The sequence below is a fragment of the Natator depressus genome, chromosome 1 (assembly GCF_965152275.1).
Source record: "Natator depressus isolate rNatDep1 chromosome 1, rNatDep2.hap1, whole genome shotgun sequence".
Taxonomy (NCBI): Eukaryota; Metazoa; Chordata; order Testudines; family Cheloniidae; genus Natator; species Natator depressus.
Window position 1 is genome coordinate 166,947,513 of NC_134234.1, and position 19,477 is coordinate 166,966,989.

At 41.8% G+C, this 19,477-nt stretch overlaps 1 protein-coding gene across 4 annotated transcripts in view; it reads left to right on the forward strand.

Annotated features, from left to right (window-relative positions):
* The window catches only part of APP (amyloid beta precursor protein), a 303,941-nt gene that overhangs the window by 214,524 nt on the left and 69,940 nt on the right, over positions 1-19,477 (forward strand). For all 4 annotated transcript variants that reach the window (XM_074971197.1, XM_074971202.1, XM_074971220.1 and 1 more), the window contains 2 exons: positions 14,291-14,365; positions 15,659-15,817. In XM_074971197.1, coding sequence (XP_074827298.1) covers positions 14,291-14,365; positions 15,659-15,817 — 234 coding nt within the window. The remainder of the gene's footprint in view (positions 1-14,290; positions 14,366-15,658; positions 15,818-19,477) is intronic.

Consider the following 19,477-nt stretch of genomic DNA (forward strand, 5'->3'; position numbering starts at 1 on the left):
ATCTTCTAGTCTGACCTCTTGCACATTGCAGGCTACCTCACCCACCCACTCCTGAAATAAAGCCCCTAACCTCTGGCTGAGTTACTAAAATCCTCAAATCATGGTTTAAAGACTTCAAGTTACAGAGAATTCACCATTTACGCTAGTTTAAACTTGCAAATGATCCATGCCCCATGCTGCAAAGGAAAGTGAAAAACCTCCAGAGTTACAGCCAATCCGACCTGGGGGGAAATTCTTGCCCAACCCCAAATATGGTGATCAGTTAGACCCTAAGCATGTAGGAAAGACCCAGCAGACAGCTATCCGGGAAAGAATGCTGTGTAGTAACTCAGAGCACTCCCCCATCCAATGTCCTGTCCCCACATGTTGGTGATTTTTGCTACAGGCAGTCGCTGATGGGCCACGTGCCATTGTAAGCAGTGCCATCGTACCATCCCCTCCATAAACTTATCTAGATCAGTCTTGAAGCTACTTAGGATTTTTGACCTCATCCCTCCCCTTGGAAGGCTGTTCCAGAACTTCACTCTGATAGTTAGAAACCTTTGTCTAATTTTGAGCCTAAACTTGTTGATGGCCAGTTTATAGCCATTTGTTCTTGTGTCCACATTGGCAGTTTACTTAAATAACTCCTCCCCCTCCATGGTATTTAGCCCTCTGATGTATTTATAGAGAACAATCATATCTGCCCTCAGCCTTCTTTTGGTTAGGCTAAGCCAAGGTCTTTGTCTCCTCTCATAAGGTAGGGTTTCCATTCCTTGGATCATCCTAGAAGCCCTTCTCTGCACCTCTTCCAGTTTGAATTCATCTTTCTTAAACAGGGGAGACCAGAATTGCACACAGTATTCCAGATGAGGTCTCCCCAGTGCTTTGTATAATGGTACTAACACCTCCCTATCTCTGCTGGAAATACCTCGTCTGATGCATCCTAGGATTGCATTAGCCTTTTTAATGGCTGCATCACATTGATGGCTCATAGTCATCCTGTGATCAACAAACATACCCACGTCTTTCTCCTCCTCTGTCGCTTCCAACTGATAAGTCCCCAGCTTTTAGCAAAAATTTTTGTTAGTCCCTAAATGCATGACTTTGCACTAGTAAATTTCATTCTATTTCTAATACTCCAGTTTACAAGGTCATCCAGATCTTCTTGTATGATATTCCGGTTTTCTTCCGTATGAGCAATACCTCCCAACATTGTGTCATCCGCAAATTTTATTAGCAAACACTCACTTTTTGTGCCAAAGTCAGTAATAAAAATGTTAAATATGATTGGTCTGAAGACTGATCCCTGAGGAACTCAACTAGTAACCTTCATCCAGCCTGAGAGTTCACCTGTCAGTAAGACCTACTGTAGTCACCCCTTCAACCATTTCCATTAATTCGCCTATTAATCCCCATCTTCTCCAATTTAATTAATAATTTCCCATGTGGAACTGTATCAAATGTCTTACTGACATCCAGATAGATTAGATCTACTGCATTTCCTTTGTCTAAAAAAATCAGTTACCGTCTCAAAGAAGGAGATCAGATTGGTCTGATTGGCATCCATGCATCCTACAGTGGAGCACATTTAGGGACCAAATGTCTTGAAGAACTCAAGTTACTGTCAGGTAAGTAACCTCTCCTTTCTGACTCTGCAGAAGGTGAAAGGGTGCTGCTGCCTAAGACATGAGTCAGGACAGAAAGTTTTGCTACTTACAAATGGATCACATATCTGTGATTTGATCATAATTTGCCATAGCTTATCTGCGGTGATGTGCAAAACTTCTTGTATGAAAAAACAGTGCTGCTCATTAGAGAGAGAAATTGTTTGTAGTCTTTAAATTGGGAGCTGCCCCAGTGCGTACAAGATCATACATTAGCAACTAAGGAAATCTCTGAAGGCTTGTTTAGTCCTGTAGATATACACACATTTTGCCATATACTTGTTAAAATCAAGAGGGGGGTTGCGTGTGTGTGTGCCCCAAGGTGACATGAAATACATCTAAAACCAAAGGAGGAAGATACAGGCTTTGAACTAAATATGAAGCCACATTTTTTTTCTTTAACCAAAAAGACTCACATAGCCTGAGAGACTACGTATCATATTTCATCCTGCTGAACATTAGGAGCTGAGCTTATATCTCTATCAGAAATAGGATTTGTAATGGAAATGCCAGTAGAAACTTTTCCAGTGGTATTTCCGTAAGCAGCACAGAGGAAAAAAATGTTTTTAAAAAAGAAGTGCAAAGGAAGTTTGCAATACATACTAGGGACAAAACAGCAACCCCTGAAAGCTAACCTGGTACAAGTTGGATACGCTGTATATAGTGTACAGGTATTGTAACTGTAATTTTTCTATAACTTTCATTCTCTGCTCCTTTACCCTATTGGATTTTACTTCTTTTTCCCATTCTCCTGTATACCGCCTAGTCTCCTGCATAATGGAAACCCACTAACCGACAAGCATGAATGAAATTTTCAGACCTATGGAGACTTTGTGCCATTAGTAACAAGCTCTTGGTCAGGCTGCAATAATAGAATATATCCTTTTATAATACGTCCTTATTAAAGCCTATGACACAAAGAGAATCTATCAATAATAGCATTCTTTAAGTGGCCAGCTGCAAGCAGTATCTTAAAGTTACTGCATAGCCAAGGAGAGTTGCTTTGCAAATAAAAGGCAGTGTATAAAGAGATGAGATTTTTCTTAATTATTCCTTACAATTTGGCTCACGCTTTCAAGCTGATCCCAAAAACTTGGTCTGAGTTTTAATTGTGTTTGACTTAACCTTTAAGAATGACGTTTTCATAAACTATGTTTATATTTTCTTCAGAGCTGAAAGGTTCATATAGGAGAACTAATCAAATGTGTAGAGTATGCAATTAAAAAATAACTATAGTACTTGGAATTACATCGATTAACAGGAAAAGCAGAGAAATTGTAGCTCCAGAAAACTTTAAAATAAAATTATGTTAAAATACATGTTAGCAAGCATTTTTGCTAACTTTATAAATTAAATAAAATGTCATACTGCTGGGAAACTATTTAAAGGGAGACTGAAATATTAAAAAACTTCTTAAAAATTAGTTTTTACCTATGCTTCAAGTATCCCATTGTCTTGTCCACTCTTCTCATCATCTGACTTTTTTCCCCACGAAGAGTGAGAACTGAGGGGCTAAGATTTGCAATGTTAAAAAAAATGACAGGATAAATACATTCTATTCGCCATCCCTCATCCCATCTCCAAGTACATGCAGAGTCTTGCATCTGTGTCTCAACTGCTCCTGCTCATAATTTATCCCTAGCAGGTCAGATAGAATGATAGTGACAGTCTTTGATTGGTTTGGATGCCTTTATTACCCCACATTTGCCTAAAGTGGGACTGATAGCAACAGGTCAGGTATTCTTGCACAAAATCCATCTATGGTTTCCCTTCGCTTACTGTGAAACTCTCAAACATAAATTCTTTTCCTGCCAGGTGAAAACCTTCAAATTTGTTGTGACTCAAATTGTTTCCCTCTATGACTGAGTTGGTTCATTTTTGGAACTCCCAGAGGAGCACTGTATAGCCAGATCAGGAGCCTGTGTTGTGGTTGTTTAATATCTTGACGCAGCTCTGTGCCTCAGATCTTCCCCTATGAAAAAGCATGATAACATGGTTAAGACTTGGGAATTCTTGGTCAAATCCTATGTCTGCCACTGGTGTTATGTTTGATCTCAGACAAGTCACTTAGAGCCATATTTTTAAAAGTATTTAGGCACCTAACTCCTGTTCATTTTAGTGTGAATTAGGAACCTACATATCTTTTAAAATATGGTTTTTAATCTCTTGAATTCCACATGTGTAAATGGAAGATGCTACTTCCTTTCTCCCATCATTTGTCTCTGTCATTTAGATTATAAACTCTTCTGGATACGAACTGTCCCTTACTACAGTATGTAAGGCACTTAGTGCAGTGGGGCCTACTGGGGGTATTTAGGCACTACTGTAATACAAATAATTATTAATACGGTGGCATATTTTAGTTTTTACCAACAGAAGAACCAAAAAAAACCCCAAAAAACACCATCAAGAAAACCATGATTCTATGCTGACAAGAAAGTTTAGTCCATCCAAATGTGACATTTAAACATTTTTGCTATTTTGTCTATACAACTTCATCAATTTCAAGCTGCCCTAGTTCTTATTTCTTGTCCTGATGGGATTCTCCCTTTCCATTTCTCTCTCTTCTCTGTGCCCCCGGTTACAGATGCACATGTGCACCGGCACCTCCCTGTTTCCTCGTATTTTAAACATCTATTTAGGTCTAGTTGGTAAATAGCTCTGATGGCACCAGCTGTTGTACTTTAGTCAAAGGAGAGCAGTATGTTTGTTTGTTTTCCCCCAAGCATATTGAGGCTTTACAAATTATTCTTCTTGAATTTTTAGGTATCATAGTTTGTTGGGATTCGGAACAGTTTAAAAATAATGTTTCATCTCCATGCATAGTCCTGTTTACCATGCAAGTCAGATTTTTGGGAAGGCACAACAAACACTCTACTGTCTTCAAGATAATATTAATGCTTTCTTAGGGTTTTGAGTTATTTCTGTAGCAATAGTGTAATTTAACAAACAAAATATAAAGTAGTTCCAAACCAAAGTGCTGAATTCTGTTATTCATCCTACAGTGTAACTTTACACAATTGGGTTGCATATGATAGAGGTGAGACTTAAACTTCGAGAATACCAGCAGAGGATGGTTCTGCCTCTAGGCTGTTCAGAAGCTAATTCCCTCATATTGCTGTGGGGGGGCCAGGTTTTTTTGTCATGGGAAGATGTTGGTATGGTCTTTTATGGGTTTTTTAGATCTATATTATATAGCATAGGACAGCTTTCCTTCCTGAGATGGTGGCTCAGAGGGCATCAACTCTCCAGTGTCCCATGCGGTGACAACCATAAAACACACAATTCAGACACACAATTCTGCTACTCCCTGTACCAGACATTAATGGTCCATGTCCCCCTCATCAGCCAGGCTCAGAGCAGTCTCTTGGTAGGCCCATCCCTGCTGCCCACCACCAGTGTGCAAACCCAGCTTCTGCTGGCAGTTCAGCACCACACTGGAGCACCCGTCAGTGCCAGCTGTGGGGTAGGTGGGTCAGCAAATATGGTTCCCAGCCTGACTTTTTTTGTCTTCCCCACACGCGGTGGGTCGACTCTGGTGTCGCTGTCAGGATATGATGCACTATGGGGACCCCCACACATTCACAGTGGCGTTTGTGGCTTTCTAATGCCAATCGATAAAAAGAGAAGTAAGGACAACGTGGGGAAATACAGTCAAGTCAATACCCAGAAAGACAATGGAGCAAATCATTAAGCAATCAGTTTGCAAACACCTGGAAAATAATAAGGTGATAAGTAACTGCATGGGTTTGTTAAGAACAAATCATGTCAGACCAACCTAATGGTGCCTAACAGTAATAAGCCTTGTGGATGGGGGGAAGCGGTAGACATGGTATATCTTGACTTTAGTAAGGCTTTAATACTGTCTCGCATGACCTGCTCATAAACGAACTAGGGAAGTACAACCTAGATAGAGCTACTATAAGGTAGGTGCATAACTGGTCAGAAAGCCATTACCAGAAAGTAGTTACCAGTGTTTCACAGTCAAGCTGGAAAAGCAAATTAAGAGGGGTCCCCCGGTCCAGTTCTGTTCAATAGCTTCATAAATTATTTTAGATAACAGCATAGAGAGTACACTTATAAAGTTTGCAGACGATACCAAACTGGGAGGGATTTGCAAGTGGTTTGTAGGATAGGATTAAAATTCAAAATGATCTGGACAAACTGGAGAAATGATCTGAAGTAAACAGGATGAAATTCCATAAGGACAAATGCAACGTACTCCATGTAGGAAGGAACAAACAGTTGCACACATACAAAATAGGAAGTGACTGCCTAGGAAGGAGTACTGCGGAAAGGGATCTGGGGGTCATAGTGGACCACAAGCTAAATATGAGTCAACAATGTAACGCTGTTGCAAAAAAAGCAAACATCATTCTGGGATGTATTAGCAGGATTGCTGTAAGCAAGACTCGAAGTAATTCTTCCACTCTACTCTACGCTGATTAGGCCTCAGCTGGAGTATTGTGGCCAGTTCTGGGCACCACATTTCAGGAAAGATGTGGACAAATTGGAGAAAATCCAGAGAAGAGCAACAATAACAAGAAAAGGTCTAGAAAACATGACCTCTAGGGAAAGATTGAAAAAAATGGGTTTTAGTATGGAGAAGAGGAGACTGAGAGGGGACATATCAGTTTTTAAGTACATAAAAGGTTGTTACAAGGAAGAGGGAGAAAAAAAATTTCTCATTAACCTGTGAGGATAGGACAAGAAGCAATGGGCTTAAATTGTAGCAAGGGAGGTTTAGGTTGGTCATTAGGAAAAAACTTCCTAACTGTCAGGGTGGCTAAACTCTCAAATAAATTCCCTAGGGAGGTTGTGGAATCTCCATCATTAGATGAACAGATTAGATGAACACCTGTAAGGATGGTCTAGATCAGTAGTTCTCAAAGCCCGGTCCGCTGCTTGTTCAGGGAAAGCCCCTGGCGGGCCGGACCGGTTTGTTTACCTGCTGCGTCCGCAGATTCGGCTGATTGCGGCTCCCACTGGCCGCGGTTCGCCGCTCCAGGCCAATGGGGGCTGCGGGAAGTGGCGCGGGCCAAGGGATGTGCTGGCTGCCCTTCCCGCAGCCCCCATTGGCCTGGAGTTGCGAACCGTGGCCAGTGGGAGCCGCGATCGGCCAAGCTTGCAGGCGCGGCAGGTAAACAAACCGGTCCAGCCTGCCGGGGGCTTTACCTGAACAAGCAGCGGACCGGCTTTGAGACCCACTGGTCTAGATAATATTTAGTCCTGCCATGAGTGCAGGGGACTGGACTAGATGACCTCTCGAGGTCCTTTCCAGTCCTAAGATTCTATGATTCTCCCCACCATAGCCCATAGGACGCGCTGTCTCCTCTCACCCAGAGTCTGTGTGATCCTGCTCCATGTGAGGAATCATTTTCAACTCCAAGCCTGGTTAATGCTTTTTCAGTAGTAGCAGTGCTTCCTTACCTACTGAGCCACAGTTCTTTGGGGATTGTTGAGGTTACCCCCGTAGTTGTACCAGGGAAAGCCAGAACCTCAGAGTTTAGGAAGAAAGCCCTCGACAGATATTCACCTTGGTGTCATGATTTTGGCATTCTGAATAAAACCTTTTCCAGAGATAGGTACCTGTACTAGCATGATTGATTTTACACAGATTAGCATATATATACCCTCTGTATAGGTAGGCCTACCATGCACTAGAAAATATAGCCAGAATAAATTCCTCTGGTCAAAGTATATTGGGATTTGGGTGATTAGCATTTGTCTTAATAATAAATAACATTTTTGTTACTCCCTCTTCCCTTTTCCCCTTGTATCCCTCTTGCCCTCCTATCCCCCCAAAAAGTATAGCATGCAGTGTCTCCTGAACTCTGACGACTGTTTGACTTTGAAATGCCTTGCGTCTTAAATCTCAATTTAGATGATGTCATTTTCCCGGCATGAAACAGCCAAGTCTTTGAAGTGCCATAAATCTGTATGGCCTTGATAGCTTTGTTCTTACCATGAAGGGGAATATCTTTATAAGCACATACGAGACAACTTCATGGTCCTGAGGCAGCCTTCTTCTGCAAATGTATGTCTTCAGAATAATTTTTCTTGTTGCAATTGTTTGTTCTCACACAGATTCTAACAGTTTTTTGTTGGAGTCTCATAATTTCTCTAAACCTATGACCTAAAAAAAATAGAAGTTTTCTTTGGATTGTGGAGTTGATGCATATGGATGGCTGCTGGCAAAAAAAAAGATGAGTTTTTCTGATCAACTAATATAAATAGAGGCTTTGAGCACTTTAAATTTGACTGATTGCAAAAATCCAACCCTTAAAATACTGCTTGTGCAAATACTACAGTGAATGTTGTTTCTAAAGATAATCATGCTATTCTACTTTTTCACAAGCCATTCATTCTCACTACACCAGAGTTGAACTCCGGATCCCAGAATTATCATCTCCTCAACCCGGCTGTGTGAGCTGTCACTTTATAATCTCACTTTCTGTACCCTGAAGGGTTTAGGGAAATGATAACAGGCTGTGAAACCTGGTCTAACCAAATATGTCCTTATCACATTGCCTACAATGCTTGTTTTCATCATATGGATTAGCAAAATGGCTTTGACATTAAATTTCAATGTTAGTTTTGAGGACAAAGATCAATTGTTTGGCAAAGAAATGTTGTTTTCAAAAACTTCTAACTGCAAATTCAGAGTGAAAAGGAGTATTAAAGAGAGGTTAAAGGTCTGATTTAAAGCCACAAAAGGGGGAAAAAAGATCATACAGAGTTGCTAATCTAGGCTGATGCTCAAGACTTAACATGTACCATGGTGTTTTAGAAAGGCACAGTGACTTGAATTAATGCTGTAGTTTCCATGTTCTCTCATAACTTGCAGCATTCATGATATTCAGTCTTCTAAACAGAAACTGCCTGTATGGTCTGGGCAAGTTTTTAAGGCCACCAAAATCATGACCTAAAGAGACGAGTGCTTAATGTGCACTTAATGCATTGTACCACCCTGTACACTAATAGGTGCATTTCTAAATACACCACGCTGTTCGATTCACAGACCAATGGTTTGATGGTCTCTATGCCTCTCCTTGTTCCACCATTATGGTTAGGTTTAGAAGGATTAGCTTTTTAACAGTAAATCTCAGTTAACGTCAATTTCACCACAATACAAACCCACAAAAAAATATTTTTATTGATAATAATCTAAATTTACAGATAGACAAAGTAAGAAAAATGCTGCCTGAGAACTTATTAGAGTTTGTTATGAGCATATTTACTTTGTATATTTTGACATGCAATGTTAACTGTTTGTATTTTAACAGTTCTAGAACTTTAACTTTTACACTTGAATATCAATGCTCTTGCAACAAAAAGAAAATACAGCAGGTCACAGATGGCTCAACAATCTCACCCACAACACTAGCTGAACTGTCCAGGAAGAAGCCCAGATACCCTAAGAAATGGTCGTCCTCCTCAGCAACCTCCCAGCCAGCGTCATCTTCAAAATGCCTGTTTTGACCCAGTGGTTGAGGGTCATGAACTATCTGCCGTTCCTGATCCTACATAGCACCTATTCCCGCACACCATTAGGGCGATTATCTGTCCCATTTCCTACCTTCCTGGGATCCTATCAGCTCAGGTGGATGGATCCTGGAGGTGATTTCTCCAGTTCAGCTCCTTACCACCCTCCTGCCCTGTTCCTCTTCAGGGACACCTCTCACAAAGACTTCTTAAGGCAGGAAATACAATCCCTCCTAGCTCTGGGGGCAATCAAACTTGTCTCACCAGACTTCATCACGGAAAGGGTTCTATTCTTGGTACTTCCTCGTCCTGAAGAAAAGCGGGGGATGGAGATCCATCCTGGACCTCAGGACTTTAAATACCTTTGTCCACTCCCAGTGGTTCAGAATGGTGACTCTAACAACAGTAATTCTCTCTCTGGATCCAGGAGATTGGTTTGTTTCCCTCAACCTTTAGGATGTTTATTTTCCTGTCATCATTCATCCCTCGCACAAACTACTCCTACATTTTATGGTAGACAGGGACCACTACCAGTATTACATCCTACTCTTCAGCCTTTCTGCCACCCCAAAGGTATTTACCAAAGTTCTGTCAGCAGCAGCCTATCTTCACTAGAAAGGCATCATAGTCTTTCCCTATCTGGACGATTGGCTCCCAAAGGGTCCCTCATTTCTCAAAGCACAGACAGCAACCAGCAAGGTCCTGTCTCTTTCACTCTCTGGGTCTCAACTTCAACTTGGAGAAGTCTGACCTAACACCACACAACATATAGACTTCATCGGAGCCACTCTGGACTCCTCTTCTGCCAGAGCATACTGAACCAGGGACTGATTCACCACAATAGCCAACCTTGTCTCAACAATACAAGAGGGTCCATAAAACACTGCAAGGGTGTGCCGACAACTTCTGGACCATGTAGCAGCCTGCACATTTGTGACTCCCTTAGCAAGACTTCACTCTCGGTGTCCTGAAGCATGGTTGAGAACTTGTCTACACCCCCAACAGACACAATCTATCCAAGCAGGTGTCCAGACGTCAGAAGGTCCTCAATTCTATGAACTGGTGGAAGGGCCCTCAAAAGGTGTGCATGGGAATTCCATTGGTACTGCCCCTCCCACAAGGATTATCACCACAGATGCCTCCCTCATAGTTTGGGGTGCACACTTCCATCACAGCATTTCACCCTCTGTAGAGGATTCTCAGTCTTTGCCCACCCCACAATTGCAAAAGCCTATTCAACCTCTTCCTTCCCATCAAGGAAACAGTTCCACCAGGGGACATCGCCTTAGTTTTCAGTGCTCTAAGGAAACCCTCATTTGGACCTCTGGGGAGTTGTTTCTTCCTTCATTTGTCCCTAAAGATCTCATTCCTTGTCGCCGTTACTTCCACCAGGAGGGTGGGGGAACTTCAGTCCTTAAAGACGGAGTCACCAAATATGATGTTCTACCAAGATAAGATGAGACTGTGTCCACTCTTTCTTCCTTCCTAAACTCTTCTGAATTCCATGTTAATGAAGAAATTCAGCTACTAGTATTTTACCCCAAGACTCACTTTTCAAGAGAAGAAGGGAGCCTCTACACACTGGACATGAAAAAAGCTTTTGCCTTGACAGGATTAGGCCCTTTCAGGCATCCGCTAAATTCTTCATCCCTTTTTCAGAACAAATGAAAGGACATCCGATCTCTATTCAAAGACTGTCCAAATGGATTGCAGATTCTGTAATGCTACAAAGCATTCGGGGTTCTTCTCCTCTGAGAGTTATTGCTCATTCCACCAGGGCACAGTCTATCTCTGTAGCCCATCTCAAAAATGCACCCATTCCAGACATCTGTAGGGCAGCCACCTGGTCTTCGCCTCATACATTTTACCAGCATTATGTTCTCATGCCTGCTTCCAGGACTGATGCAGCTTTCCTAGGGTCTGTACTATATCTGCTTCCTTGGCACCCTTCTCCATGATGGAGGTACTTCTTGGGAGTCTCCTGATGAGATCACTAGGAGTCTCCTAGTCGAAGGAGAGTTACTTATCTTGCACAATAACTTGCGTTCTTTCAGATGTCTGTCCCTGTGGGTGCTCCACTACCTGCCCTCCTTCCTCTCTGCCTTGGAGTCTCTTTCTTGGGACTTGCAAGTTTGAGAAGGAACAGATATGGTGGTGGTTCGATCTTTCCCTATATACTTCTGTATTGGGGCATGAGGGTGACTAGGGCTCAGATGCAGACCTGCAGATGCTGCTGACAAAAAAACTCCAATCAAGAGCACACGTATGCTGATGTGGAGCAGCCATTGGGATACACATCTCGTAGAACTCAAATTACTGTACAAGATAAGTAACTTCTCCACCTTTCTTGTTCCACATTTCTGGGACTAGCCAAAATAGGATAGTTAGTTTTCCAGTTAAAAGACCCTGTAAATTGATGGGACATGTTTATACTGTCACCTCATATCTGTTCTTAGGGCTTCTGATTACAACTGATAGATGCTAGTAGAAGTTTATTGAGGTCTAGGCCATGACTTACAAGTTAAATAATGTCAGATCTATTTGTTTTAAAATATTTTTCAGTCACAGTATGACCTCTGAGTTTCTAACCATTATCTAAATACCAGCCACCCTGCTCCTAATCAGTTCAAAAACAATATGCCTCTGAAGTACAGAAGCAGGTAGTCCAAAACTTGCTTACTTTAGGATTCACAGCATCACACTGGCTACTAAAATACATTCCACTACTTTTTGGCCAGTCATTGTTGAAGACCAGAAACACCCCTATATAAAACAAAATAGCCTAATTTGAAAGAAGTCCTCTCATTTTCAGGAGGAACAGTGTGCATTGCTTTCTTCAAGTTAATCTCTTTCCATCCTAGAGATGCATTATAACAAAATTGCAGTTCAACCTTAAAGTGTATTAGAAATGCATATACGGTGAATCTTTTTCCTTTCTTTCTAAATAGCATGTGTAGCTGTGAACCTTCTATTTTTCCTCCTGTGACACTCTGTACCTCAAAGCAGCACCCTGAAACCACCATATTCACCATGGTGATATGATTGATATGTTTTGTACAAAGTATACCTTGTGAGGCATCATTTTAAAAGTCTTGATCTGTTGAACATTAATATCCTGTTGGATTGTATGTGTTATCATTGTATGTGAAGTTATTAAGTATTACTGTGTGTGTTACTGAAATATGTTGTGAGGTTGGGAACACCCACAACCAGCCTTTCAGTTACAACCATTGAGTAGCCATCCATAGCCATACAGTATTAATGGCTCATCAACAACCATCAAGAATCCGCTATCCCAGAGACTCCTTAAAGAAGGCACATATGCAATTAGAGACTGCTTGACCAGTGGGGACTGCCTGAACCCCTCATCACAGCAAGGAACTTTCCAGCAAGCTGAAAGAAAGTATAAAAGAAGGGAAGTGACATCATTACTTGGCGCGTCTCTCTCTTTTACCTCTCCCCGCATCTCAACACCTAGAAGAAGGTCTGGAGGAAAAAGACTTTCAACTGGGGAAGATTGGTCCCAGGCTGGAAGGTTAGTCCCGGCCTGTGTAAGGAGGAACTGTAGCCTGTTTGTACCATCTGTCAGGGTGCGACATTGTTGGATTCAACTCTGGCTTAGACTAAAAGTTTAGGATTTAAAATGTGTGTTTCTATTTTTATTTCTTAAGGTAATTGTCTCTGACCTTTATGCCTACCACTTAGAATCTCTTAACCTTTCTCTTTCTGTAGTTAATAAATCTGTTTTATATTTTACCTAAAACCAGTGTGTTGTGGCTGAAGGGCTTGGGGAATCTCTGCTCAGGTTAACAAGGGCTGTTGCACGTGCACTTCCCTTTTGTCGGAGTGGCGAACTCAGTAATGAGCTTACACTGGCCAGGCTTCTGACCTGTGCAGGATGGCACAGTTCTGCGGTGCAAGGCTGGGGAGCTGAGGGGAATTGGCTGGAGCCTCTCTGTTGATGGTTCATGAGTGGCTGGGAGATCATTCACACAACTCAGTTGGGTGTGTCCCGGCCTGTGGAGGTCTGTGTACATGCAGTGCTTGTCAGAGGCTTGTAATCCACATCACAGTGTGAGAGGCAGCCCAGATTAGTGGGTTTGGAGGGCTCAGTGGTCCCATAGTTCAGGTTGCACCCCAGGGACTCTGTCATGCCTGCCCTTTGGAAAAAATATTTAAATGAGTTTCTGTTCTAAATGTCATGAAGGCTGCATTTTCTGTTGAGGGATGGGAAAGGGAAACCTGTGTATTTTGCAGGAAAGTTTGGGGGGTTTGTTTATTTATTTATTTATTTATTTACAATAGTGCAGACAGAGGTCACTGTTGTTTGCACATGCAGTGTTCAGTGGAAGAAGTTCTACTAATGCACAGAAAGTGCTGTCTTCAAAGATTGCTGCCTAGGAATGAAAATGGAGACATTCATGAGCAAGATCAAGTTTTTGATAACAATTTACAGCGATTTCAAATGACATGTATAGAACACACAGAGAAGGAAACAGCAGTTACCCCCCTTTGCAAGAGAGTATTGCTTTTCATTCCCCGTGGCAGGTGACCTTTCAGATTGTTCAAAATAGGCCTACTGCAAGTTTTCCTATATCGTTCTTCTGCCAGTATTGTACTTGGGACATAAGTAAGCTCAGTTCTTTGTGTTCAGCATGCATACAGAACAGACTAGCAGAAATTGCACATAGTCTTGACCTGTTCTGATCAAAAGCCAGCTGATGTACTCCATCAAAAACTAGAAAAGTTTGTGATATGAATGAATGCCTTTTAGAATCAGTTGAAATTGGTTCATTTTAACTGAGGACATAAAATAGATTTAAACCTCTTATTTTTCTCTGAGATGAAAAGGTCAGTATGTTAACCCATCTAGTAACTCTGCTTCCTCTGCTGATGCTGGAGGGTCTGTTAAACATCTACAGTTAATGCACTGCTTCACTTCTAGCAACCTCAAGTTAAGAGAACTTGGATGATGTTCAGACAGGGTGATCCATTTCTTGTTTTTAAATTGGCAACAAGACTCTGTTAAATGTTGCAACTGTTCTTTATAAGGGGAGCAAAAGAGATGATTATCTGCACTATGTTATTTGACTGTTGCTAAATCCCAAACCATGAGAGGAAAACTCAGAAGTTATGCTCCATGTTTTGTTGCTGTGTAGGTCATGAGGGAATGGGAAGAAGCGGAACGCCAAGCAAAGAACTTGCCAAAGGCTGATAAGAAGGCTGTTATCCAGGTAAAAAAAACCACAATTACAAGCAGACCAATTGGGGTTGCAAATAAAATATGAACCACACTAATTGTGGTATAATTTGGAAGCATATTTGTGTTGGGGAATTATTATTTTCTGCTTTTACTGTTGCTCTTTTAGCTGTCAGATATCAGTCTGTGCTTTTATAGTTAGCAGTTGAATTGCAGTGGAGAGACTCACAGTGTACAGTGTTACCACTGTAGGAGAAGGTTTTCAATGAGATTAGGCTAAATCTTCAAAAGGAGTTAGGAACCCCATTCCCTTAGGCCACTTTAACCATCCCAGATGTAGTGAGTAGTTACATCAGAATTGTAACAGTATAAACTTCTGATACTGTGTATCTTGGTGCCATGTAGAAATGGGCAAATAGGTTTTGGGAGGTTGGAATAGGAACCAACCTCACTCAAAACAAACCTTCAACCAAACTGGAAATTATCTATTTTTCTTTCTGAAATATTGGAAATGTTTGGAGGGCCTGCATCAGGGCAGAGGGTTCACCAAATTTATCTGAATATGCTAATAGAATTAAAGGAAAGCATTCCCCCTCCACATACCTCCAGATAGCACACCAACCACACACAAAAACCTAGCCCAAGTAGAGCTGCCTATAATCCAAAGAGCCAGAGACTCCTTTGGGTCCACTGGGGCCACTTGAATTAATGTGGAAGGCATTCATATACTTCCAGGTTGGTTTCAGTGCAGCATCACAAGACAGATACAAATCAAGAACCAGAATGTTACTTATTAAATCCTGCAGTCTTGCTCAGTGTCTTTTGTCCATTCAGACTTTTTCCAGCTCGTGGTCATTTTTTGTTTTCTAAGTGACCAATGTTAAGTAAATTTCTGATGTCTCATTCTGTTGAAGGGGGAATTATTTTTCCCCCATATATATGTTCAGGATAGTCAGAAGAGCCTGAGAATCTCCGAGGGCAAGGTGCCTACTAAAATCAAATGCTTTCCTGCACTGAATCTTATCACCTTGAACAGGATCCTAAGACTCACATGAAGGATTCATGTGTTGTCATGCTGAAATAGGCAAAAATATTTGATTGGTTAATATGGCCAGATGATCAGACATGGTGAGCACCTAAGCTCCCATTTTAAGCCAGTGTGGGGAGGGTTCAGAAATTGTACAGATCAACACACTTGGCTGTAGTAAAAGGCAGGTCACTTCCATCATTTGTAGAGAAGGATTTTAATGCTCTGTGCAAAAGGTAATTACCCTTGCTCTGCCGAGCTCTTTAACCATTGTTCTACTATTGTTCTTTAAACATGCAGCATTTCCAGGAGAAAGTGGAATCACTGGAACAAGAAGCAGCGAATGAGAGACAGCAGCTAGTGGAGACTCACATGGCCAGAGTGGAAGCCATGCTGAATGACCGTCGCCGCATTGCTCTGGAGAACTATATCACAGCTCTGCAAGCCATCCCTCCCAGAGTAAGCAGTATGCCACAGACTTCACCTGCTATGTAGAAATCACATTAGATATCCTAGAGAGAGGAACGCACCAAAGTACAATTCCCCTCTATAAAGGCACAGAATAACATTTTCTTTTCCTTCATGAGAGATTCACTAAGGATGTTGCCCAAAATTTTCAAACCTGGATCCCTAAAGTTATGCTCCTTAATCTGCATTTAGGCACCTGATCCTAAAAGTGACCTGAGCTTCAGAAGTTGAAAGCACCCACAAATCCCAACAAAGTAATAGTTAAGTGCTACAGTGTGGTGTGCAAACAGTAAGACTTAAGATGTCTTTTCCATCTCAAAGTTTTGTGATTTTTGTGTGCTTAAATATTGGGATGCTGGGGGACAGAGCTCGTTTGTGAGAGGATTGTTGGGCATTGACTTCAGCTCCAGAACAGAATCTTAAATATTGTTGTTGTTAATTGTGATATAAACACCAGTTTCAAGATGTGGATTGGATGGAATTTTTAATTAATCCATATTTGTAATGACTAAATGTAGTCCAAAAATTGGAGGTCTTGTGACAGGGTCAGGCCAGATGGCTACAAAAGAGTGCTCGAAGGTAGATACATTCGTTCCAGGTTAAGCAGGTCCCTTTTCCCTGGGTAAAATAACAGGGGCTATTCCAGAACACTCAAGAACTTTCTAGAACTAATTAAGGCAGGCAGGCTAATTAGGACACCTGTAGCCAATTGGGAAGCTGCTAGAATTAATTAAGGCTAATCAGGACACCTAGTTTAAAAAGGCTCTCACTCCAGTTAGTGAGGTGTGCGCAAGGAGCTGAGAGTGAGAGGGCATGCTGCTGGAGGACTGAGGAGTACAAACGCTATCTGCCATCAGGAGGAAGGTCCTGTGGTGAGGATACAGAAGGTGTTGGGAGGAGGCCATGGGGAAGTAGCGCAGGAAGTTATAGCTGTCACACAGGTGTTACACAAAACACTATAGACAGCTGTGATCCACAGGGCCCTGGGCTGGAACCCGGAGTAGAGGGCGGGCCTGGGTTCCCCCCATCCCCCCAACTCCCTGTTGGATACAGGAGGCGTTGACTTGGACTGTCCCACCAGAGGGGAAGGTCCCTGGCCTGTCCCCCCCGACCCACTAGGTGGACCAGCAGAGACTGTGGGGATTGTTCTTCTTCCTTTTCCCCATGCTGGCCAGTGATGAGGTTATCTGAGTGAACGGCAGATTTGAGCCACGAAAGTGGCCAAACTGAGGGCTACTGTGAATCTCTGAGGCGAGCAAAATCTGCCAATAAGCGCAGGACCCACCAAGGTAGAGGAGGAACTTTGTCACAGTCTGTATTTCCCAGAGAAAAATGAGCCCACTCAGAGTTTGTGGAAAACAGTCAGTCATTTTATATTTTACTGACACTAGATGGAAAAACCCTTAGGGCACACTGACAAGATTTTAAGTCAATTGTGCAAGTTATGTAGAGTTAGAAGAGACAGATTCAGCAACTTTCCACTTTTTGGAAAGTGATGCAAGTGATAAATTTGGAAATGCATCCAAAGCATTCATTAATCTGCCAGAGCAGAAAAAAGACAGTTGGAAATACATGGCTACTGAGATTTTGAAACAAACATTCCTCCGCCACCACACATTCTTGTGGTTAAAAGTCGTCTAAACAATTCTCTGATGTGCTAGAACGTTGGTGATGATGACCAGGAGTTGGGCTTATGTAAGAGGTTTAACCTCTTATTTGTCAGAATAAACTATGTCAGAGAACCTCTCCCTGATGTCACTTGAGTAGGATGGTTTCCGTTATGGAAAAAAATCCACTTTGTGGGGGAAAATTCCCCTTTGGAAGGAAAACTGCTTGTCAGGTGGATTGTGTGAGAGACTGTCACTACTTAACCACAGTGGTAGGAAAGACTTAAAAGCTGGGCTTCCACGTTCCAAGATTGTGCGTTGTACAACACAAGGGAGAAAACAAAAATTGCTGCAAACAAGTCTTTCAGATAGATGATTAATGTGCAACAGCATTGTAGTTACAACAATAAATATTTTTAAAATGAGGAATACTGGGTTACAGGTGAAAACACAAATCTCAGAATCACAGAATTTGAAGATGCTAGGGTTTGGGTTTTTTTGGTTGGTTGGTTTTGTTTTTAATTAACCAGTTAATATTTCATCATCAGCTTTAACTCAGCCCCTCTATTCCAAAATCCTGGTACACTTGTTTATCCCACAGATACAGTTGTAGAACCCTGTTACCTGGCACTTAAAGGAAACTGAAATCTTTCCAGTTACATATATTAATGATGATGGTGAAGTCTTTTGTAGGCTCCTACAACTTGAGCACACCTTTTTACCCTGTATCAATTAAAAGGGGACTCTCAGGCCTTTCTTATAAAGGCTTGTAGTGTATATCCTGTATATTTGGGGTGAATGTGGAAAAGTGTGATTCCTGGTGTATGTTTTGGAGCATGGGATCTCTGATTAATTTGGACAGGATGAAAAGACATGCAGTCTGTGGTGTGGTAGTGGATGGTGCAGGGTGTTGTGCAACCATATGTTAAGAGTAAGATGCGACATGTCGTGGCCTCTGACTCGTATCATAAGGATAGTGAAAAGCCTGGTCTCCAGCCCTAAATTAGTGGGTAGGTTAGCAATTTATAGATCAACACACAGTTTCCTTTGGGACAGCGTGGTCAGTAGCTCGCAGCTGAAAGTTACGTGGGGGTAGTGCTTGAGATAAATCTAATCATAGCTTTTCTATTGATTTACTGCATGGCCTTGGGCAGATCACTTAACATCACTGCGTTTAAGTTTTTCTCTCAGTAAAACGTGGATAGCATATCTGCCTTACAAGAGGATTGTGAGGAATAAATAAACTTCTAAAGTATTGGAGAGCCTCCAGTGAAAGGAGTACAAAGAAGTAAATATTTTAGTCTAGGTTTTGGGAGCAAAGTAGCTAATGTGCAGATATGGGGTCAGCTCCATGTCAAAAAGAGCTAAATCTTTTCCTACTTAAAAAAAAAAAAAAACTATTGGGACTGACAACCTGTGTCATCCTTTGGACTGATGTGCTGAGTAATGTGGATTTACACATCACTCCATGGAAATGGGGATTTAATGGTATCTTAAAGTGTCCCTGAACTAGTCACAGCAAAAATCCCACAGTACAAAAATTGATCTGTTTAAAGAGAGTCAGCCCTGCAACACAAAGCTGTTGCCTCAAGGAGATGTTACCATACAGAGCCTCACTGTGATCAAATGGAGGCTGTGAGGGATGAACAGCAGCTCTGAGGTTTTTAATAGTTCACCTGCCAGTTTTGTTAATGGTGCTATACTTGCCTCCACCATTTTTTCCCCCTCATTTTCGTTACAGTCTGTTGCCAATATCAGCTGAGATGTGTGGTTCGCAAAGTGCAGCAAACAAATGTTGACTGCAGTAGCAGGGCCTGTTTTGTTTTGTTGTTGGACAGTGGCTGAGAGCTGAGGGATAGTTAGTTATGTGTGAACAGTCTGTCAGATGAATTTGGCCATGTGAGTGTTCGGATGATCTTCTGATTCATGAACAGCAATACCATCAGAATCCAAATATCAGTCCTCTTGTACTCCCTGAGGGCTTTGTCACTAGCAAACTGAAAGGAGTTTGGGCCTGAGGAAATCAAACCTTCTTTGTTTACTG